Source organism: Mya arenaria, chromosome 17, assembly GCF_026914265.1.
Source record: "Mya arenaria isolate MELC-2E11 chromosome 17, ASM2691426v1".
Classification (NCBI taxonomy): Eukaryota; Metazoa; Mollusca; class Bivalvia; order Myida; family Myidae; genus Mya; species Mya arenaria.
The window spans coordinates 29,295,150-29,320,046 of record NC_069138.1 but is presented as its reverse complement, the minus strand read 5'-3'; the positions used below and the strand labels follow the sequence as shown (position 1 = coordinate 29,320,046).

Sequence of the window (24,897 nt, the reverse complement as noted above, 5' to 3'; positions counted from 1 at the left end):
CTCAATTAAAAATTTACATAAACGTTGCATTCTTATGAACGTATTAAAAAAAGTTTTTTTTTTAATTTACACTATTATAATCCGCATAGCACCATTAGTTCCATTTTGTAATCCCGGCACATTCATTCTCCAAATATGTCATGTCTGACGATACCTGATTTCATATGCGGTATTCAAGTCTGTAGGCCTGGGGCCTATAGACTAAAATCTGTACTATTGTGTGCCGAACATAATTTGAAATCACTGTTTGATTGCTGCTAACTGTCGTTACGATTGGTTGGTATTTAACAGGCACGTCTTTACCATACTGATGTGCAGCAGGTGTGAAATACCAATTTATCAGACATTTTTTAAGGAATCTATGATTTAATGGAGTGATTGTTTTTCCTGGTTCATGTAGTTTGAGTCCTACCATTTGAAATATCTCCAGACTGTGGCCTTACGCTGTTTGGAGAAGTATTTCTTTTAACCAACCGGGTATTTTTTTATATTGAGATATATCGTATATATCTATGATTCATGTCAGAATTATGTTTGTGTTTTAGATTATATTATATTTATGATTAAGGTTTTAAGTCATAAATATGGAATTGTATTTCTGGTATGCAGAAACAGTGATCTATGCCAAAGTGAGTGCGGTGACTGATGAAGCTGTCATTCTGCTTGTTTCACCGTTGGTGAATCTGACTGTTACCTGTAAAACTGCAGAGACAGGTAAATTTGTGAAATGAGTGTTTCATAAAGTGACTTATTAATTGATTTTTTATCTATTGAGTGAGTATGATTTGGTGAAGGTGGGGTGTTTTCACACTGTAGGAAGAGTATTTTTATTAAGTCCTTTAACATCCTGTATTTCACTGACTATTGGAGGAAATGCGTTACTTTGGATATTGCACCTGACAATGTAACTCTTTTTATATTACATATATCATATGAGATTAACATTGATGGAAAAGTATATTTGGAAAAATCCATGCAAACTATTCATGAACATTTTAAAAAATACATTTATTTTTAATATAATATTATATTAACACTCAGTTTGCGCTTAACCAGAACGCATCAATTGTTCTTGAAGAAGATATATGTATTAATTTAATATTTTCAACAGTGCGGTCAATCTGTTCATGAGTTTATTTGCATGGTCAGTGCATGGATAATATTGAATCAAATTAGTTTAAACATATTTATTTTACAACGATTGTGAGTGAGTGTGGTCTTATGTTAATGGGGATACCGGATAATCCGGAGGAAACCCACTTTTCCGGCTTGGTGACTAACAAGCAAACTCTCTTGCGCCCAGACCGGGAAGCCAACCCGAGGTAAGAAGCGAGTGCGCTACCCACTGCGCTAACTGGACAACAAAATCAACTTAAAGTTCACTATCAGTGTGTTGACCAAATGATTTCATACACAGATGGAAGGCAACACTAACACGTCCAATCCTTGCAATAAGTCATTGTCAAATGAACATATCAGCATATTTGTTTAGATTTCATCGACTTAAAGGGACTCCACACCCTATGGTCCTAAAATCGGAAAATATATTTTTTGTTTGAAAAAAGCGCATAATGGTTTCCCAGTGTTTGACAATTTTTTTTTCTTGCATTGAATCATCTGGTGTCTTGTCCTTTTAAATGGACTTTCTAATGCATTTTTTGTGAGCCGAAATAAAATGTAAAAAGAAGATACTGACGGCTGGAACCCTTCAACAAACAGTGATATATGGTCAAATATTGTCTTTCAAGTCAACGATTTGGAAAAGCTTTAGTAACGACATTCAACAAAAGTCTCAAAGGTTAAATTATCCTTCCAATTGTGTATGAGTCTTTCTAGACGTTAGGTTTTGTTGCCAGTTTTCTATTTTCCTTGACGGTACCGGTGTGCACGCACCCCACTAAAATCAGAACATTTTTTATACTTTAAGTGTGTTTTTTTTCTGCCATTTCGGTATCAAAGAGTAAAACAGTTATAACATAAGTGTTTTCAGATGCATAACCGGGAAAAATAAATTGGTGCAGAAATATGAGCGAGTCCCGTGCAAAATTCCGTAACTGTTGAGGTTATAATTTAAAGTCCGTGGTATCAACTATTCTGTTATTGTTGACGAATGTCATTGTGTACTTCAAGGGTACTTCAAGGGTAAGCTATATTTTGAGCTTTTTGAAATAATGACTTGACCCTTATAATTTCAGTTTGAAAAAGTAAACGGGATAAATTCATTCAATTTTTTGTTGAACACATGTTACCTTTGATGTTTATAAAAAACAGAAACATTTGCACATTCAATTATCTTATGCAAGATAGAGCAATTCAAGCGTACTTGAACATAAGAACAATCATATGTACCTTTTACAAAGTACATAACAGAACTGTGTCGCAAGTGCTGAGTTTATGAACTATCTTCTAAGCTATCGCAGCCCAGGCATCACACTTCAGCAGAAAGTTCTGCAGACATTGAGTGTGTTGCTTATTACATCAGTGATTGCTTTCCCCGCCAGAACATTGTTGTGGCTTTTTCTTAAAACGCCTAACAACGTGACCTCTAAAGGGGACCATTCATGTAGAGTATAACATTTGATCAGCTTAGACTTTGTATATTAGCTTATGAAAACAACTACTTTCCACAGGGTGAGGAATCACGTGACTTCAAAGGGGTTCTCATATGAATTAACACGGCTCACAACACGTGCGAACTTTTTTAGATTTGCTTGTATTTTTATGATACAATCCTTTGCCAAAATTTCAACTCGACGGAATTTGTAAAACGATGCATCGCTGAAATTTTGGCCAAGGAGTGCATCATTTAATACAATACAAGCAAATCTAAAACATTTCACACTTGTAATTCATTCAGAAATTAAAGTCTCTTACTTGTTTGTTTACATTGATTGTGACCCGTGGAGACCAGTGTGAGAACCCCCTTGAAGTCACGTGATTCCCCGCCAGTATATACCATTTTTCTGAAAATTACACAATGTTGAATGCAGAATAAAGGAAGTGTTTTGGTCAGCAAAAATATCATGAAGACTAGAAAATGAATCTACATCTAAAAACCAATATCATACGCCTTTGTTAATGTTTTTTTCCTCCAATACACGACGCATGATTCCATCAATGTTTCAACTATAACTTATCTTTAAACGAGAAATATAGCTAAAACAAACATTGTACTTTTGATTGCACAACTTCATATATGACAGAAATATAATTAAACAAACATGTGCTCATACTAACAAAAATGGTTCTTAAATGTCCTTTTAAGTCCTCTTAATCCATCTCCTAACTTCAATCGCAATAGAAAAGGAAGTTAAACAAACTTTAAAAACAATCATTAAATACCACTGTGATCTTATATGACAAAGCATTAAGATGTTAAAATGTACAAGTAAAAAACTTTTACTGATTACGTTTAGTCCCTTTAAGACTGTTATATACGCTTGTATAAGAACCACCATATTGCCATTTTAATGTGATATCCAGTTCCGTTCATAGACGGAACTTTCTTGCAATTGTATCATTTGGTTTCTAGTCCCTTTAACCCAAACCTATATTCGCGCATGCAGGTTTTCAAAAAGAGTAGCTCAACAGAATGACTTTTATGTTTTGCCATAGCAGAACTGAATTGAACAACAAGTTATAAGGTGGTAAACTAGATTAGGAACATGATATTCTAATGTTAAATAAGAAATTATATGTCACCTTCCACCAAAGTTTGAATTCTGAAGCGAAAATAATAATTTTTATATCAAATTGTTCGGAATATACTGAACTTTATTTAGGACCCATGCCGACCCCAACAAGTTGACTACAAATATGAGATGTCAATTAATTGAAAGCAAACTCATTTTCGACCTCGGCTTTCGCTTCGGTCAATTGTGTGTTTGTGTCAAATGGTTGCACAGCTTATAGGTTAATAATTGTATAGTAGTTGAACAATAATTAATAATAATAGAAAAGAGATGCACAATTTTTATGTCTTTAAGCGTTCATAAGATTGCCACATATTAAAGAAAAATATAACTTTTCCGTAACAAATACTTAATGTTTTACTGGAAAATTATGTAGATTTTAAATTCCTCGTGACCAGTTTGAAGATGATTATTATGTGTAGAGAAAACAATTTGGGTGAGGAATCACATGACTTCCACGTGATTCTCACATTGGTCACCACAAGTCAAAACCGATATAAACAAACAAGTAAATGACGTTAATTTCTAAATACCGTTTTTGACAGAAAAAAATATGAATATATTTCTTAGCCTACAAAAGACTACAAATTACTGCCATGGAATAACTTTTGTTTACATTTTTATTGCTTTGCATAGGCAGAGTTTTAACCAGGGGTGCGTTTCAGAGGCGATCATAACGACCATAAATACCGATCGACACCGTTTCAGAGACGCAACGTGCACACATTGGAACCTTGTTATTAGCTTATACTGGTTGTTGTTGGGCGGAAGGACGGCGTCAAACTCATTTATGTTATAAAATAAGTGTAATTAGGTTTGTCATATTGTGACCAGACTTGGTATATAAGAAGAGTTTATGAAGACATTTCACGGGATCGCGTTTGGGATGTCTAGGATCAAGGTTAAGATCACTGTTACTTTAAATAAAAAAAATGGCTGGAACTGAACAACTTAAGCTAGGGTTTAAATATTGCAACCGAACTTGATATGTAGGAAGAGTTTATAGAGACTCTGCATGGAATTGTGTTCGGGACCGCGAGAGTCAAGGTCAAGGTCAAGATCACTGTTCCTAAGAAAGAAAATGATAATTACTGAATAGCTTTAGTTATAGTTCACAAACACTAGGTATATAGGAAGAGTTTATGGAGGCCTCTCATGGGATTGCTTTTGGGACCCCTAGGGTCAAGGTCACTATTACTTAAAAAAGAAAAAAAAGAAAATTACTGAACAACTTTGGTTAGGATTAACATAGTGCGACCAAACTTGGCACTTCAAGGGTCGATGTCGACGTCACTGATACTAAAATAGATAACCTTTGGTACTGAATAATTTAGTTAGGGTTGAAGTATTGTGATCAAACTTAGTTTGTATGAATAGTTTATGAAAGTTTAGCATGTAGGGGCCCATAGGGTCAAGGTCACTAAACATTGAAACTGAATCTCACAACGAAGGCTGTGAAACTGAATTTTACAACGGTGGCTAATGTTATATTGGCAATTTTTGAAAACATGGTTTCGTCGCATTGCGGTGTTTCGTATTTCCTCTAAAATTTGATGTTTTATTGCTTTTGACAGGCATATATTACACAATGATTGCATTCATTTCTATCCAAAGCAGTATATAGTCGAGCGCGCTGTCCTTCGACAGCTCTTGTTATATCAATAGCAACTACTCATGTTTGCAAAGGCTTGTAGATTTTATTGCGATTGTGAAAGAGATGCATTCTGAATATAAGTGTACCCAGTGAACTCGCCTTCTAAAAACTCTCCTTTTGATGTTAATAGTAACTACTTATGTTTGCAATGGCATTAAACATGCTTTGTTCTGCTATGCTGTGGTGTTGTTAGTGCGAGAACTGGGAATTTGCCAGGTTATAAAACATTTGTGGATGTACTAGAGCTACCTGAAGTCAGGGATATTCTGAATGGGGATCATCACGTGCATAAGACATGCGAGTGATTCTGCTGTTTATCGCTGTACAAGATTTTTACTTGCGCCCCGTTTAAGGCCCGCAAAGACAGTTAAATATTATACAAAACTTTTGCAATTAATGCTAGCTTGTTGTCAATGTAGACAAAAAGGAAATTACGGTAATTAAGAATGGTGGTAAACTTAATGTTGTAAGGGTTGGTGTTCAATTCTCAAGTACATTATCTGTGTATTAAATGGCTGAACGTATGTCAATGAAGGCAAAGCGAACACTTCTTCATGTTTTTAAGTTATTTAATAATTTTAGGCACGTACCATATAATACGTTTTTGGAAGTATTTAATGCAAAATTTATGCCTCTTATGGCTCAGAGAAATGGGAACTAAAAAATAAGGTTTGTTTCGAAAATGTACTAATGATCAGATGCAAGAGTTTTTTTTAAATGTTCCAAAAAGGGTTTGTTATGATGTGGTTCTAGGTGGTGATTTCGGACGTAAATGTATATATATATATTTATTTATCGAAACATTGTATTAAATACTGGATATATAGTCGTCTATATATACAGAAATTAAAGATAGCCTTAAAGATGTAATAACATACCAGTATATTATGATAGTATTGACATTGTCAAATGGGAGACTACTGTTAGAATTTGTTTTATATTAACGGCTTTGGCTACATTTGGGAACATACCGCAAAAAAAGGTCGTCCGACAATAATAAATCCGGTTAGACACAAGTCATTGGTTAAGAAAACGGTGCCCTTATCTTTGCTATTGTATTGGTTTCCATGGTATCCACCTATACAAATGCGCTAAGAAACGCCCTGGACTTCATTATCACACACATACTTTAAGGGACTACGATTTTTAATGAAGGTACAAACATTTGTTGTGGACATATCTCTAGCAATATAAAAATTGTCTGTACAATGGTTTCAAGATACCTGATAAATGAAAGGTTGGTTATCAGTGTACGTATACCACGTGATGTAATGCGTCATAAATGCTTCGTCGAAAGGCAATATTTTGCTTCAAATATAGACTTAAAACAAAGATAACTACTTTTTCCCATTTTAAATAAAACATAGCGCAGTCTTCACAGCTTACAGAGCCCCGCCTTTGATATTTTACTAGAGTTTAATTGTGGGTTTAGTTTCTTGAAACACTTCGAGAGACCTTTTCACAAAACAGCCGCCAGATGGAGCACTGTCAAAACATTATTTTGGAAACAGGCTTGTCGAAGTGTTTATAGAAATTTATCACCTAGTCAAACTAGTAATAAAACAAGGCGGTGCTCTTTAAACCGCATAGACTCCCATTTGTTTCATTTAAAATGGTGAAGAAAAAGAAAAGTTATCTTTGTTTCAAGTCTTGATTCGATCTAAAATATTGCCTTCCGATGTATTTATGACGTCATTTATCACGTAGTATCGATAAACGGATTTTGTTTACGTGTCCGTTTGCATTTGTCTCGATATCACTACTGAATATTAAACGCGTTAGTGCAGCTAGAGCATTTACATTTGAAACTACATGTATTTATAGATTTGCTCTCACGAAATTTAACATTATATTTAATGTATCGATGAAATGACAGGTTTATTTGTCTGTACAATATTTTAAAGTTACCTGATAAATGATAGGTTGTACTAGCTTGATTGATGTACATGTCCTTTTGTACATACATGCTTCTTCATATATATTTTATATTATATCTAATTGCAGACTTGTCATTGTAACTAGTACATGTGCACCAAATACCGCACATAAAAGTGCACACACAGTTTTAGGAGACAAAATCACGATGTTTCACGATGTTTCACGTATCATTTCTTTGTTTACGATAACATGATAACCTTGGCTTATCCGATGTACAAATAAGCCTGTCATTTCAACGAGACATTAGTTATGTATGAAATAATCGTTACCTTAGTGCAAGAACTCCATACCTGCTTCTACTTCTATATGCAGTTATCGAGTTATTGCACTAAGGTGACGAAATGTATTGCTTGCTTTTTAAAGCTGCATTCTCACAGATGGACCGTTTTTTATTTTTTGTCTTAGAATGAGCCATTTTTTGCGTAAATGTCTGAGAACTATGGAAATAAGATTGCTGACAAAATATCAGATCGCAGTTTCTGATATTTGCGTTCGAAAATTGATGGATTTTGCAGTAGAACTCGTTTCCTTACCGCGTTTAACCACAAAACTTCGATTTTCGAGCGTTAATTTTAAAGGCTGCGATCTGATATTTTGTCACCAGTCTTATATCACTAGTTTCAAGATATTTGCGCAAAGATTGCTTCATTCGAAGACAAAATAAAATAAAATTGTTTGGTCAAAACGGTCAATCTGTGAGAGTGCAGCTTTAAAAAGATGTATACTAATTGATAGAACATACATTATCGGCAAAGTTATTTCACTCTGTACTTATTTTTATTTGAACTGAAAACGCATATATAAATAAATATTTTTTCGATATTTGACTGCCAAAAAACGCGTGTGTATTATATATCTTTAAAATGTTTGTTTTTTGTATATCAGGCCTACTGCAAAATAAATGACGCAACGCCATTGGTCCTGGACTGGTCACGCGATTACCCCATTTTTTCCATATTTGGTCACCAATTTGATAAAGTACCAAAATGGCGTATATTTTACGATTCCGATGAACATTCTACATTTAAACATGTAAGCAGATTGTCGACGTGATATATACGTTACGAGGTTAGTAGGTGACCGGATCACATATCGGGCCACCTACTAACCCCGTAACTTATAATACTATCTAATCCTTTTCAATTGATACCAGAATAATATGAGTGAACAAGCAGGATAAAATATCACATACTTGCACATTGTGTACTTGAAATCTTCACAGGTACATTTTTGTAATGATTCAAAGTAAAAAAGTGTTTCAGGTGACAGTCTTGACTATTATTTGATTTTTTTTGTCTCAAAATTAGCTGATTTGGGAATCAATTATTTTAATTTAGTATTTAAAGATAACTCACTAAAGAAGAGATCTCAGTTATTTGGAAAACTGCCGAAAAAATCATTTTCCTTGAAGCGTTAGTAACGCTTTAAGCCTTTAAACACCAATTTTTGAAGGTTAATAGGAAAAAAACTGCGTCAGTCATTTATAACTGGTTTCCAGACTTTAACGGAACAATTGGCTCATTCCAAGACAAAAAAAGAAAAAAAAGTTGTCAAAACAATAAATCTGTGAGAGTGCAGTTTTAAGATACCTATAAACACTTAGCCTGTTCAGATGGTTATAAAACTAAGAAAACACAAACATATGTACTGCAGTTAAGATACATGTTTAAAGCAAAGTTAAAAGGTACTGAAACTAGTCTGAATGAGATATTTAAAAAACTATTATTCTTCGATATGTGATGCCTGATAGCAAAATGTATCGCTAACAGCGTACAATCCGATTTCCATAATGAATTGACGAAGATTACCACAGCGCACTGGGTTCAGGTGGTGTAAAGCGTGAGGTAATCAAAGTTCCGAAAGCACTGATGTACTAGAGCTACATATTTGTGGCAAGTTACACAACAAGGTTTACTGTTGAATAGGTTAGTTAGAACAGGACAACCGTAAATAGCAGAAGCGCAAAAATGCGTCCGTGCTGCATGGACAATGATAAAGGGGGCGGGGTCGGTACCATCTTCATAAATCGTTTGAATTTCTTTACACCGTAAAATCAGACAAATACCATTTACTTTACACGTCTGACTTCTGATATCCAAAGTAAATGCAGTATTTGTCCAAACAATGATCATTATAAACTATGTTTTTAATTGCTAGTGCAGTAGTTTTACAGGTATCAAGATACATTCGTGTTTCAAAGCACTGAGAGGGCTGAATGCGTCAACAATGCCTTGATTATACTAACGGTCAATTAAAGTCAATTCAATAAAAGAAAAACAATACTGATGAATCTTAAATCCCCGTATTGTATTAACAATGAAGTTTTTAAACTAAATCATTTGTTGATAAGAATGAAGGGAGTTGGTAAGGAAGTCGTGGTTGCAAAGGAAGTTTGAAGTGATTGGTAAGTATGAATGACTGTAGTTGCTAAGGTTGTCATTTGTAACTAAGGAAGTCATAGGTTGCTCGGAAAGTCATGTTCGCTCAAGTAATCATTTGTTGCTATGGATGTAAGTTGCCGCTAAGGAAGTAATGGCTGCTAAGGAAGTCATTGGTTTTAAAGGAATGTATTAATTGCTAATGAAGTACGTGGTCACTAAGTAAGTCAATGGTTGCCTTGGAGGTCATTGGTTGCTAAGAAGTTAGTCATTGGTTACTATAGTTGAAGTAATATCTGAATTTGTAAGCGGTTGCTAAGGCTAAAGAAGAAATAAGTGACTTAGTAAGTCAATGGTTGCTAAGGAAGTCATCCATTGCTTACAGGTGAGTGGTTTCTAAGGAAGACATTGGTTGCTAAATTGGTCATAAGTTGCTAAGGAAGAACATGCCTGCGAAGTAAGTCATCGCTAAATAGATCATTGGTTGCCTAGTGAGTAAGTGGTTGATAATGAAGTTATTCAATGCTCAAGAAGTTGCTGGTTGATAAAGAAGAAAGTTGTTGCTAAAAAAGACACCCGCTGCTGGAAGTCACTGGTCTCAATTTAGTTACAAACTACTACAGGAGGTGACATACCAAATATCAGGGGTCTGGGACATGGTCTTGTGATTTCTGATAAGATTTATTTTCAAAGATTTTTACTATCAAAGAAGAAGCATTAAAGAAAGTCAGGGAATTCCAGGAGTTGGACCAGTTTAACACAATGGACATAATTGGAACAATGTTGGTAAAAGACCAGTACATGGGGCTACATACCAAACATCAACAGTATTCAGTGAAAAAGATTTTCAAAGATTTTACTACACCAGCATTAAAAAACCCAAGAACCCACATGGAAAGCATTTGAAAAATCTCGGTAAATAGCCATTATATGAGGCTACATGTACATACCAATTATGAAAAGTCTTGGCCTTGTGGATTCGGAGGAGAATGTTTTAATTTATTTAACTATATAAAGGCCTAGTTTAATCCTTCAATAAGTGACGCTCCCCCCAAAACCCCCCACATAAAAACAAACCGTGTATTGTACACAACCTTTGTGTATTGATCTTAAATCAATTGCCTAATTGTCTCATCAGATCTCTGATCTGAATATTCTGCTGTGCATTTTTGGAGGTATTATTATAGATATGGACCATATGTGCCCTTGAGCCAATAAACATATATACAGGAAATAGGCCCCTACTGTGACATCAGTGCAATTAACAGGAGATGCACAGCAGGGGATTGTCATGCCAAAAATTCCTTAAATTAGGCCTTTATGTATATGGAAACCTGGGACCCGTGACGGGATAAGAATTAACCCCGTGTTCATAATTTGAACAATCTTTGTGAAGGGCCATTTAATGAGATTTTTCACCTAATATCAAAGATCTGAGATTTGCGGTTTCATAAATGAAGATTTTCAAAATTTTCACAAATTCTGCACCCCTGGGACAGGGCCATTTTAAACTCAGTCTCAATTCATTTCACTATATAAACGCATAATATTCTTCAAAATCTTGCATGTTTTTTATAATTTTTGAAAACGTATTTTCTCATAGAATGTGTTGATAAAAAGATTTTGTCAATATTTCAAAGAAAACTAATTCTAGAGCAATAAAATTACTTGAGTATTTTATAAAGAATACAGAATTGTACTCAAAAACATTTTTGGCTGTATAAAATAATTACCTTGGAATTCGATCAAAGGATTTTATCAGCATATTCTATGATAGAATGCGCTTATAAAACTGTAAAAAAACATATGTGATTTTTCATAAATTTTATTGTTATGTGATAAAATGTGTTGAGACTGACTTTAAGATTTGACTTAAGTATTTTTGTGATATTGGGGCCAGGCTCAGGTCTATTAAAAGAGCTAGAGTTTCGCACAGAAATTCCTTGAATCTTACTAGAATAGTGTTTCAATACTTCTGATATCCTAATATGACTGGAAGGAAGCAACTTTGAACTCAATTTTGATGGTCTATCAGCTGGTCAAGTTATACTTCAGTACTTGGATGTGGGGATCGTGTCATTTAGTTTGAAGAAACTAACGGTTCTTGCATAGGACATCACAATAATTATATGAACATGATTTGTTTTTCCTGCCCACTCCATCCAAGCCGCTTGTCTTTGATCTTCTTAATTTTGTGTTATATGAACGATATTAAGATAAATTATGTTTCATGTTGTGCATTTATTTACTTATGATATTTGATTTCACATACAAAATTAAGGCACTAGCATTTTCTTTCAAATCATGAATATGTTACGATATAAACCATTGTCAATTTGATAACTTGTGAATAAATAAAATGAGATACCTTGTATGTAACTGCCCAGGGTTCGACCCGGACTTTATTGAGAGCTGGACAAGAATGTATTTCATGTTACATGACTGTCCCAGCTACAACGTTGATTCGATTTGACATGACATTTGTTGGGAACTGATTATTATGTTAAATACGGTTAAAAGATTAACGATTAATGACATCTCATTAATGTTTTATCTTGGTTTCTGCAGTTTCAGCCGATGTCCCAAGATTGTGTTATCTAACAAATTTGATATACATGCACTTCTCTATATCTACTTAACTGAGCACGCGGCCCACATTTGTCTCCGAATGATTTTCTTATTTTTACACCATTTGATAATGAAGTGCAGTCAGAATTAAGTACTTTCTAAGAGTTGGAAAGAGAAACTGTTAATGTTTATGAACACGTGGAATTAGTATTAAAATCATTAGACACAAAGACGCATCAACGATGCTTAAACAAGTCAAGGAAATCAAAGAAGATGCTAAGCCTCAAGAAAATGAACCAAAGAAACGTGAGGAAGAATGTTTAATAGAGATTCAGACAAGCCAGCAGGTTGGCTGGGTGCCGGATGGAAGCTGGGGTTGGATGGTCGTCCTGGGAGGAGTCATCGTACATGTGTTTATTGGTAAGCGGGGTTGATTTGTCCTAATCTTTGTAGCAAACTAGCTTGTCTTAGAAATTAATCGTCATAATCAAAACAATTGGACGCTATATTAGGAATTCTACTAATCCCTGAAATGATTGCCCAGTTAAATGAATTTAGATTAGATTATAAAATAATATAATTTTTATTTATATATATTCTAACTTTTGAAAATATTTCGACAATAACTTTTATATAGCCTATATTTTCTCTCGAATGCTTATAAACAAATTATATTATGATTTATGGGTACAATAGTGATGTAAAGAAGTTATGTGAGCTCTTCTCTCTCTCTCATTCAGACGACATGATAACGGCTTGTCGTGTATTATACATTCCGAATTGTTCGGCTATTTGTCATCGAAAACAACCTCGAATGTATGCCGGTACATCGGTAGAAGTAGTTCGTAAAATTTAAAATAATAGTATTAATCAACTGTAGCGTTTTAACGTGTATTCTGTATTTCTAAGTTTAAATTGATTTCCAGTGAATAGATATATTGCATGAATAATTAAGATTCCCAAGAGTGAAGTCATTAAGTTAAACCGGTAAATTGAAATAACTAAGCGATACACTGTAAACCGTCCAGATGCATCCGAGCTTGTTTTCGATGGAAAATGACCGAGGACTTCCGAAGGCATGAAAAAAGAGTGAGTTCAACTGGAGAGTAGTCTTAAAGTGACACTCGCATTTAAAATCAATACATGTACGCATGTATAACAAACATACAATTTAAGAGAGAGAGGAAGAAATACCATGTTTTCTGCACCTCTCTTTCAAATTAAGCACGATATTCTTCAAAAGATACATTTTTCTCAATATGTATTTATCATTTTCAGTAAATTAAAACAATTGTATTAATTGTGGTTAATCTTTTTTGGGAGTAAGAGTGCATCTTAATACGTCAACGCAGTGGCCTTTCCTTACAAACAATGATTATAATATTTGAATATTTACGTACTTAAGGACTCGTCATAATGCAGACAACCAAAACTGTTGCCACAGCCTAGCACTATTCTATCCTCTAGATCTTGGCACATAACATAGGTAAATACCAGTTCATATATCATATTCCAGGAAGTGCGGCGAAGGCTAGTAGTGTGATGCATATACAACTGAAGGACAAGCTGAACCAGAGCGCCTTGTCTATCGCATTTGACTTCACTTTCATATAATCTGTTAACCATTATATACGTAGATACGTACATGTATTTATATCTCACCTTCCAGGTGGCATAATGAAGGCCAGTGGTGTGATGTACATGAAACTGAAGGACGAGTTTAACCAGAGCTCTGTGGCCACGGCATGGGTCTTCTCCCTTTTCACAACTTCTCTCCAATTGATGGGTGAGTAAACTATTACTAGCTCGTCTTTTGAGCAATTAGAGGTATTGTCGTAACCTTTGTATCGAAGGTTGTATGGTCGTCGTCAACGAGTTAATACTTTTACCTTGGCTATTATTAGAATCAAATAAAGCTGTGCTTAACACACTTGACTCATATGTTAATACATATAGTGATGCAAGAAACATTACGTTGGTTTCTTTAATGTACGACTTATGTCCCTTAGTCGTGGTGTGAGGTAAAGCGGACGGGATACGGCAATCGCATTCACTGCTTATTCAGTTTATTTGTGAAGAGTCGATTGGAAATATGTTCGCAACTCTTTTCTGATCAGACATCAATGTGGCCTCCTTATAAGTACCCCTTTTGGTGTTTAGCCAACGACTTTTTCGGCGGGTGGCGGATTTCTAACCTTATTTAACCAACTCGGGCAATTAATTAATCAAAGGTTTTTATATCTTCCTAGTAAAATAGGTCGTAACTCATATTTAACATAAATCTAAGGAATGGATTACTTGTGTGAAAATGTGCATATTTTTATTTTAATAAAACCATTGATATTGAACTAAGTCAGATATCTTAAAACGAATATTTTATTTGTATTTATGATTCACTTTTGTTAGGTCATTTCGAAATTTGAAGACATCTTGGGTTCGAAAAGAAAAACATTTTTTATTACACTCTAAATCTTATAGATTAAGCTTGCACACTAATAACACAATAATAGGTTGTCTGGTAATCGCAGTAGTTAGCGAACTTTAAAATGACATTCCGGGCCTTTTCCCCACACGGGCGTGTGTGAGTCGGGTTCTCGGTCATCAAGCCAGACAGGTAGAATTTCGCCTGTCACTCGCGCAACATCGCGCCATAGGGAGTGTCTAAGCTTAATTCAATATGACCTTTTTTTACAATTGTTGTAAACTAAAAAATCAAAATAATCGGGACTCTACTTGTTCTGTACGTAACGCTACTCCCTCAAGTTAAAGTTGCAGTTGGCTTTTGAAGCCGTTTGCGAAATTTATTTTTCCATGTGTACCGGAGGTTCATGCGACCCATGTATAAAGTATAAATCGCGTCCCTTACAGTTTTGTCGTTCACCTTGCACTTATACACCTGGCGTCGATCACAAATTTAATATGCGTCCTGGATATCGATTGCACGCTTTAAACTTGTGCTAAGTACACACACACATGAGTGACGTGGAGCATGTAAGTGTACTGCACAAACACAGATGCGTGCAAGCAACATTTCGCAAACTCAATATTTAACGGTAAAGCAATTTTGATTAGGGCATGGTTTGATTGTGGTGTTTGTATTTGTGTAGGTGGTATAAGTTTGTGTTTGGTGTTTGTATTTGTGTATGTATTAATATGTTTGTGTCTATAGTTCATTGGCGTTTTGGCCTATGCTTTGTGTCCATAAACAGGGGCTTATTAACATTTTGACTACTGGGCTTGTCCTTGAAGTTTTCATTGTATGTTTTAAATGAATACACCGTCTTTTTGAAAGTTTTTTTCTTGTCACCATTGGTCGCCAAATTGAGATCATCTGAATAAAAAGTAGAAAACACACCGCTAAGTTTGTAGACCTACACCTTTACCACTTTACCACGCTAACTCCTTGACATATTATTGCTTTTAACCCACATGATTACTCCATTATAGGCCCGGTCGCGACCGCAATGTGTAACCGCTGGTCTTGTCGGTCTGTGGTATTACTCGGAAGCGTGTTGTGTTTCATTGGTATTGTCATCTCGGCATTTGCACCAAACATTGAGTTCTTGTACTTCTCCTATAGTATCGTCGGCGGTAAGTTTTATATAACATTAGAAAGGAGTTCACCAAAGGCCGGTAAATGAATGGACAATATTTATGTACATGTAGCATAGATGCCATTTTTTGTCTTTCTATCTGTCCTTCAAAAGTGTCACCACAACTGTATTTTCGTTTTACCTTTATTTCGTGTATGCATATATACAAAGGCATACACGTTGGGTATACTGACATGGCAATTTATACACATTACGTTTTATCTCTAAATGCAGGATTTGGTCGTTGCCTAACTTATTCACCTAGCCTTATCATGGTGACGAACTACTTTAACAAACGGAGAGGTCTCGCCGTCGGCATAGCAACCGCTGGCACGGGGTTAGGCATGTTCAGCTTTCCACCGCTTATAGGTAATTCATTTCACTTGTTCGACTTTATTCGATTTTTAGATTCAAGAAACTGGTGTGTGATCGAAAAGATTAAATTCACAAGCTCAAACATACTTTTAGAAAGATGTCGGTGCTGAAGACCCTTCGCTAAATCGGACAATTTTTCATATAAGACGATAGGTCTACTTCGACTAATGGCCAGTTACTCAATTGATTCTTATCCAATCTGGGTTTATAATACAATAGCCAACAGACAGACAGATAGATAGACAGAAATGTGTATTGGCGTATACATGTTTTAAACAGTTTCTTGAAAAAATATAATAAGTATAAGAATTTGTACAAATACATAAAGTCAGTAATGTCACAGCAATGCATGGCATAATACAAGGAAAAGATGAAGGAATAAGTAAGTTAAATTTAAGAACACACACGAAACTATTAGAAAGAAACATATCGAAATCAAACTGTGAGATAAACGCATAATTATAATATAATAAAATATTATAGAAAGTTATTTACAATGTAAAATTACTTAAAAATCTGAACGGTGTTATTTTTGTAAGACTATCATATACGAAATATCCGATTTATAAATATACCTGAACTACTTAGTATGCTTTCATTTTTCGTTTTATTTGTTCGATAAACTTGTTCATACTTGGATTTTTGATATAAAATGATTTAATCAATGTTGTTCTGATGTTGTTATACACATGATATATTATGATAAAACAATATTCGTCTTCTTTATCATAAGACTTACAAACAGTACAATAATGTTATTATACAAATTTATTTTAGCTCGATTGTGACGAAAGCTGAGCTTGTAGAATCACTGTCGAGTCCGTTTCCTGGGCAGAAAACAGTACTGTGTCCATTTTGAGAGACCATGAGAAAGTACCCCTTGAGGGGATCGAACCCACAACCTCTTGATGTTAACAAAGAACTCCAGTCTTGAAATGTAATGCTTTGAATCATTTATAAATACATACAGAGCCTTGAGGCCATGCTATGGATTCTTGATTTAGAACAAAAAACCCGGTACAGTTAAATCATTTACAAATACATACAGAGACTTGAGACCATGCTATGGATTCTTGATTTAGAACAAAAACCCCGGTACAGTTAAAACTGTTTCAGTGTTATTTAAGTCATCAACGGTTTCAAAATCTTTATCATCATATTTCCATCTTCACGTAAAATTCATTCCCATTTTCCATTGTCTTTGTCTTTTCTAAGTTACCTTCTAAAACATGCAACACATTTATGCTATTTTGAGAGTCATCAAATGTTCCCCCTAAAACTACCATATCGTCGGCAATTAACATAAGTATGCATTTATATCCTCTAATGTAAGTTTGCTTACATGATCATCTTATTAAATAGCTCGAAATCATCAACGAAAAGGGCAAATGAAATGGGGGACATTATTTCTCCTTGTTTAAGGCAGACATCACAATCAGAGTTATCAGACAACGAGCTACAGATTTTACACATGATTTCTCATTGGAATTCATGTTCTAATAAATTCTTAGCATTTCCCCATCAACTCATGTTTTATAAAGCTTTTGCCAGAGGCGATGTTAACTAACACTATCACAAGCACGTTTCATGTCAATAAAAGAGCAGTACAATAATTTCTTATCATGTAACAGTTTTTGCGTATCGCTCAGTACGTTATTATTTTCTACCAAGTCTGTTAATTATCTTTACTATTTGTACTTATGTAATCCCACGGTAATTAATTGGGTTTGCCAGGGACGTTCGTTTTGATTACAGGAACAATAATGCCTTTATACCACTCCAATGGAAATCATTCCGAATTAAGAATATCATTAAACAAATCAACTCGATGAAACAACAGAATATCAACTGCCTCGATAAAATACTTATTTAAAAATTGATCAATTACCAAACGATTTATCCCTCTGATAAAATTCAAAATGATTAAATTCCCTAATAATCCCATAAACTCGGTTTAGGTGCAATTCTGCCTCAAATGAAGACACCTGATTAAAATGATAATGAATACTGTGGTATTTGGTCAAATAATTATAATTGGTGAAATATCGACTACTTTCGCTATTTCGTGAATGCTTGATTTCATCGATCTGAATTGATTTAACAGGGTATCTAATACTGTCAATGTATTCGACTTGGCTAATGTCGGGTAGAAGTTATGAAAAGAAAATCGTTGGAAGAATTCATTGGATACCATAACTTTATTTTAAGAACAATGGACAGTCTTTAGTCAAATTGGACCCATGAGTTTTGACCTTTCTGATATTTCCACTGTTACAAACCCTTAAAGGTAAAATGTATACAGTTACCTTTTCAGAGTTACTTACCTTAGTATAAAGCTTCCAGGGGCGGATCCGGGATTTGACTTCAGAGAGGGTTTAACTTATAGGCGTAACCGTTTGACTTGCGGTCCTCCACCAAAAAAGAAAATTATTTGGTTAAATGTTTGGCTGGGGGGTTTGTGGTTACTCCCTCAGAAAATTCTACTTTTTCACCCGTAAGTAAAGATCAAGCGTACTCGTAAATAGCCATCATTAGCGTTCCGAGTTGCATTCTATGTAGGATCTTAGTTTTCACCGAACCCCGCCATTATCGTTTGTAGAACTTATACTGCACTAACTTTCCTCAGGCTCGTTGTTCAGAGAGTATGGTTACCAGGGTGCAATGTAACTAAACACAGTATCTATTCAGAATATCCCACAGTAACAATGTTAAACTAGGGTTTGAATAAAAGCAACGTACTGTAGTGCCGAACACATTCAAATTCATCACCACGTACAATTCGAGAGCATAAAGTTTGCGCCAAGACAAACATATACGACACAAAAAGGCATGCGTACACGACATAAGTTCTTCTTTGACAAATTGATGAGTTTGAAATATATAAGTTTTTTTTCTTTTATTATGTAGTTAAAACTATAACGAACAAAAACGCCGCTGGCCATGACATGGGACCAAGCACGGCCTTTTGGTCAAATAAATACAACAGCAATAAAACCACAGATAATAAAGAATGCGTATGTGAAATTGTTATTTTCCATTGACAAATGTTAGGGGTTAAGCCAGTTTAAATGATTTTAGTCGTTATCATTTTAAAGAAGACACGCTTACGAGAATGGTGGGTTTTGTGATGAAGTTGGATTAGGTAATGGTGATGTTTGTGGTGGTGCTGCTGCTAATGATGATATTTAGCCCTATAGACATTTCCGAGGTTGCTGAGACCATTATCAGCTTAATTGAAATTATATACTTATACATATATGGGTATTTAACGAAAACAACATTATTTGATTTTTTTTATGAATACAGAACTTCAAGTATGCCTTATATTCTGTGTTGAGTGCATTATCATAAAGCGTATTGGCTCATTCCAATGCTTTTGCTCAAGCTTATTCCGGTAAATAGGCGGTCTTGTTTATTTTCGACAAAATATAAGCACTCGATTATACTTTTTATCTTAAATGTAAGCTTTTTAGTGAAATTCAGCTGAAAATTGCAGAAATTTTCTTTTTTCATTTGTAAACATGCGTTTGTTTCATGAAAGCTCTTATTATTCCGTAAAGTATAGGTCTAGAAAATAAGCGAAGTAAATGTGAAAATTAAACATATTTTATGGCACTGCATTCTCCAATTTCTCAAAAAAGCACTTATTATCGTGTTATTAGGTGAAATTTCGAGTCCAACTTACTTTTAATCATGATGTCCGCTCTATGTCTCTAGCTCGGAAGTTACATTGGCTCATTTTTCTATACAGCACCTAAAAGAGCTTGAGCCATTGTTGCGTATCTATGTGTCTGTGGCAGGTAATCATAATCGTGCCCCACATATAGTTCGCCGGCGGCCTGTATGCTAAGACGAACGGTATGTGGCCATACAACGCACTCCTGGACATTGTCGTATGCTAAATTTTATTAATCACATTGCATTTAATGTATTCAGAGGCGTTGTTTGGGGAGTACGGCTACCAAGGCGCTTTGTTGTTACTTGCCGCCATCTCCCTCCATACGTTCGTCAGTGCCGCCCTCTTTCGACCGCTTGACCTCCATAAACGCATCTCCAAGATATCCAGGATCAACGAGTGCGTTATTTGGTTAAGTATTTCTTGATTAAATTGTGTTTTTTATGCTTTAGCTTATATTTTGTTTTGTTTGTTATATCCTCTTTTCTGTTTGTTGTGGATAAATTACACCAATGCGGAAGCAACAACTCAGTGTTACATACACCGAATCAAAGCGTGTTCATACTATCTCAGACCATTTGCTACTTTCCATCGTTATAGGTTTTGAAGCTGAATGTTTTTTTTGTTTACATTTTCACCGCACTTGATCTATGGTTTTGCTTGATCTGTCTATTTGCCTGATATGTCGTTATGCTTCATCTGTCGTTTTGTTTTATCTCTTGTTTTGCTTGATCTCTCGTTTTGCTTGATCTGTCCGTTTACTAGATCTATCGTTTGGCTTGATATGTCGTTTTGCTTGATATGCCGTTTTGCTTGATCTGTCCGTTTACTAGATCTATCGTTTGGCGTGGTATGTCGTTTTGCTTGATATGTCGTTTTGCTAAATGTGTCGTTGTGCTTGATCTGTCGTTGTGCTTGATCTGCCCTTCTGCTTGATCGTCGTTGTGTTTGATCTGCAGTTTTGCTTGATCTGTAGTTTTGCTTGATCTGTCTTTTTGCTTGATCTGTCGTTTTACTTAATCTGTTCTTCTGCCTGGTCTGTACTTCAGCTTGATTTGCCGTTTTGCTTGATCTGTCCGTTTACTAGATCTATCGTTTGGCTTGATATGTCGTTTTGCTTGATATGTCGTTTTGCTAAATGTGTCGTTGTGCTTGATCTGTCGTTGTGCTTGATCTGCCCTTCTGCTTGATCGTCGTTGTGCTTGATCTGTCTTTTTGCTTGATCTGTAGTTTTGCTTAATCTGTCATTTTGCTTGATCTTTCGTTTTACTTAATCTGTCCTTCTGCCTGGTCTGTACTTCAGCTTGATTTGCCGTTGTGCTTGATCTATCCTTTTGCTTTATCTGTCTTTTTGCTTGATCTGTCGCTGTGCTTGATCTTGCCTTTTGCTTTATCTGTCTTTTTGCTTGATCTGTCGCTGTGCTTGATGTGTCATTTGCCTGGTCTGTCCTTCTGCTTGATTTGTCGTTGTGCTTGACCTGCCGTTGTGCTTTTTTGCCATTGTGCTTGAAATGTCGCTATGCTTAATCTGTCCTATTGCTTTATCTGTCTTGTTTTATTTGTTCTGTTCTTTAGTTTGCTATATCTTTTTGTTTGATCAGTTCATTTGAGGCGAATTGCCTCATCTTTTATGTATCGTTCATTTAAGTATTCGAATTCACAAAATGAAAAATAATTTTAAATATTTATGATATAAATAGCTGTGATCATGATGATGACGGCAACAACAAGGACCTGGACGACGACGATGGCGATGATGATGCAATAACTTTGACTATTTATATGTTCATGTTCACTTATCAGTGTTTTTAACCATCGTTTAATGTTCAGATTAGTCATGTTACACCGAAGAGGCAGTGTGGACGCTGGATTGATCTTACAAGAGGTATCAACTCCCAAACCGTGCAATCGAATGTTAGAACAACCGAGAGAAGATAACTTGCATGCCACTAACGGGTTATCTTACAAATCAGAGTTCACGTCAGACATTTCCAAACCTTTGCGCCGGAAGTCCGTTTTAGAGGAAAAATTGGGGCAAATGAAGTCTCTACTCAAGTCCAACGTTCCGAAAGAACAGAGGAAGCCATTCCTAGAGTTATCACTATTGAAGGATTTTCCGTTTCTTTCCCTTTGTATAGCAATTTTACTATATACCATGTCAATGATGTCGACATTTGTCTTTCTACCGCCATTGGCGAAATCGAAGGGAGTTTCCCAACTCCAGGCGGCGTCTTTAGTCTCAATTATAGGAATCAGTGACTCTGTTGCCCGGTTTACATCCGGTTTTGTACTCGACATGAAGCGCGTGAAACCTTACAGAGTGCTCGTGTATAACGGTGTCATGTTTTGCGTCGGTATCGTCTCCATGGTGATGCCCTCATTGGAAAGCTTTAGCGAATTTGCAGCACTTTCTGTGATGTTTGGCATCTTATCAGGGACATACGTGGCCCAGAAGTCGGTCGTGGTAGTGGATTTTCTTGGTCTGGAAAAGATGGCCAGCTCCTTCGGACTTCTACTGGGTTTTCAGGGGATTGGGTCGCTTATCGGACCCACCATCTCAGGTGATAGTAAAAACGTCGTCTTTAAGAGTAAAATAAATATGATAAAATGTAATGTAGAATAATAATGACATATTTATAATAACGGACTACAATGACGCAGTACTTCACCAAATTGATGACTATAATAAGGTTTAGTGTTGGGTTATGGTTGTTTTTCGGATATGGGTAGGGAAGGACCTGTAAGGGAAGTAGATTTGCTTATTTCAAAAGAAGCATTTGTTAATTATTTTTGATTTTATACAGGTTTACTTCGGGACGTTTTTGGAACTTATGACGAGGCGTTCTATTTCGGCGGAATCGGTATCTTCTTCGGCGGTTTCGTGCTGCTGTGTGGGAACGTTGTAAAATTTGTCAGAGATCGCCGCCGACGGCGACAGGAAAAGGCGGATGAGGAGGAGGAGGGGGAGGAGGAGGAGGATGAGGATGAGGAGGGGAGCAGCGACAACGATAATGGGGAAAAGAGAGAAAAGAGTCATGAGACACTTTAGTGTTTAGTTTTTAGTGTTACCTAACTATATATATTAATAATATTTTTTTATAGAAAATATATATTATTGGGTTGTATAAAATAAATGTACTGCTTGCCTGTTGGCCAACAACACTAATTGATATTCATATATATATTTAAAATTTTGTATATTAAACCCCATTTGCATTATTGACAAAGATGCTACCATCCTGGGCAATCACATTTGAAATGGCTCTAGGTTTGGTTTTGCTTAAAATCTGCATTTCTTTAACATTATCTATTTCGTAATACACCGTTTAACTGGCATCGGACATATGAAAGCAAAATTTATTACCAATGAGGTAAAAAAATAAATAGCTGTGCGATGAGAGTTACATCTTGTTCACAAACAGGTAGGGTAGGTATGATTTTTCATTAAACGTAAAAACGTTATTGTAATCATTGGGTTATGGCGGTAAAGTAATCAATATATCAGTACTTATCAGCATAAATATTACTATGATAAACTACAGAAACAAGCCTAGTAGCCAAAAGTTTAAATAATCGTTTAATGCCAAAGACATATAACACAAAAACAAAAATTCACAAACAAGAAACATGGAACAACAGCACAAAACTCCACAAACAACACAGCGCATATATACTATATACAAACTTGTGATTTTCAAGGATTGCTAGGTATCGTCTTGGAACGGTCAGTAAAAATATAAATTTACATGGGGGTTGAACCAGTTTGCGTACACAACCTCACTCTTTTTAAACCTTTTTTAACTAGATGTTAAAACAGATATACCCCCTATTCTATTGTTTTATTTGTTTTCATATTTTTAACCAACTGACTATAACAACGGAAGGATCGGTGAATTATTATTATGTAAGGTCGGGTAACCCGAACCAAATGTTATGTCCAGACCTAAACATAAAACTTCAGTGTCCAAAGTTTCCACTCGACCGACCGACCGAACAGAGGGTGACTCTCATATACCTGTTCAAAGTTCTTGTTTGACGTGGGTATAAATAGAAACCTGTACACATGCACAGGACAAGGGCTAGAACGACACTGAGCTAAATACAAGAAATAAAAGCTGGCCCTGTATGCTCACCTGAGTAAATGGTTTAGGGTAAGCAAAGAAGCCTCTATGTGCCTTTATGTTTAATTGTAGTCATAAAGGAAAAAGTTTCTGTGCACCTTTAAGCATTTCTGTGAAATTGAAGTACCGACTGCAGTTTCCGAGAAGAAGTTTTCCATATAGTCAAAGGGCACAGCCGACCATTTTTTACGAGCCAACATGGCTCGAAGGAATTTGATAATGGGGCATCTTGGTGATATTTCTATGAAATTATATTGACATTTTCCCAACGGTTTTTTAGGAGAACATTTTGAAAGTTTTCCATATAGTCATATCGTGAAAACTAGCCCCGCTCCCTGTCGGCAAAGTCTAAGATAAACCAACATGGTTTGAAGGAATGTGATTAAGGACCAAATGACGAACATTTTTTTGAAATCTTGCCAGCGGTTTCTGAGGCTAAGTGTTTTACCTGTTTTTCCTTTTGGTTGCCATTGCAACCAGGTTTCTGCAGGAAACAATTTTATTTTAAGGAACCTGAAAAGGGACCATCCAAGGAAAATCCCTTATTTAGCCTAGTGGTTTTGAGATGTTGTTTGAAGAAATATGTTTACGACGGACGACTGCCGATGGACAGTATCCTATCAAACAGATAGATAAATAATAAAATTATTATATTTCTTCAAAATTAAAGAGATGAACGTTTATACATACATTTTCAACATTATATATTTCATATTATCATACAATTTACAAATTAATTTTTAAACAAAACGGGGGTATACTGAAATTTAAGAAGTTAGGGCAGCTTAAAGCGAACAGCTATAAATAATTTACAAAATGCAAGTGCATTAGGTTCTGCACAACATTTGAAGAACAACGATTGATTGTAATTAGATAATTTACTAAACAGCTCAAGTGAGCTA

At 35.4% G+C, this 24,897-nt stretch overlaps 1 protein-coding gene across 1 annotated transcript; it reads left to right on the top strand.

Annotated features, from left to right (window-relative positions):
• The first annotated feature begins 724 nt into the window (after nt 1-724).
• LOC128223352 (monocarboxylate transporter 12-like) lies at nt 725-22,923 on the top strand. The gene is made up of 8 exons (XM_052932630.1): nt 725-774; nt 12,231-12,650; nt 13,900-14,016; nt 15,678-15,821; nt 16,058-16,192; nt 20,135-20,273; nt 21,705-22,435; nt 22,679-22,923. Exons 2-8 carry the CDS (start codon nt 12,473-12,475, stop codon nt 22,921-22,923), a joined length of 1,689 nt encoding a protein of 562 aa, XP_052788590.1. The 5' UTR covers nt 725-774; nt 12,231-12,472.
• The last annotated feature ends 1,974 nt before the right edge of the window (nt 22,924-24,897 follow it).

Coding starts and splice junctions, on each gene's coding strand:
- LOC128223352 (XM_052932630.1), top strand. CDS start 12,473: ATGCTTAAACAAGTCAAGGAAATCAAAGAAGATGCTAAGCCTCAAGAA. Junction 12,651..13,899: donor CATCGTACATGTGTTTATTG/GTAAGCGGGGTT, acceptor CTCACCTTCCAG/GTGGCATAATGAAGGCCAGT. Junction 16,193..20,134: donor CAGCTTTCCACCGCTTATAG/GTAATTCATTTC, acceptor TAATGTATTCAG/AGGCGTTGTTTGGGGAGTAC.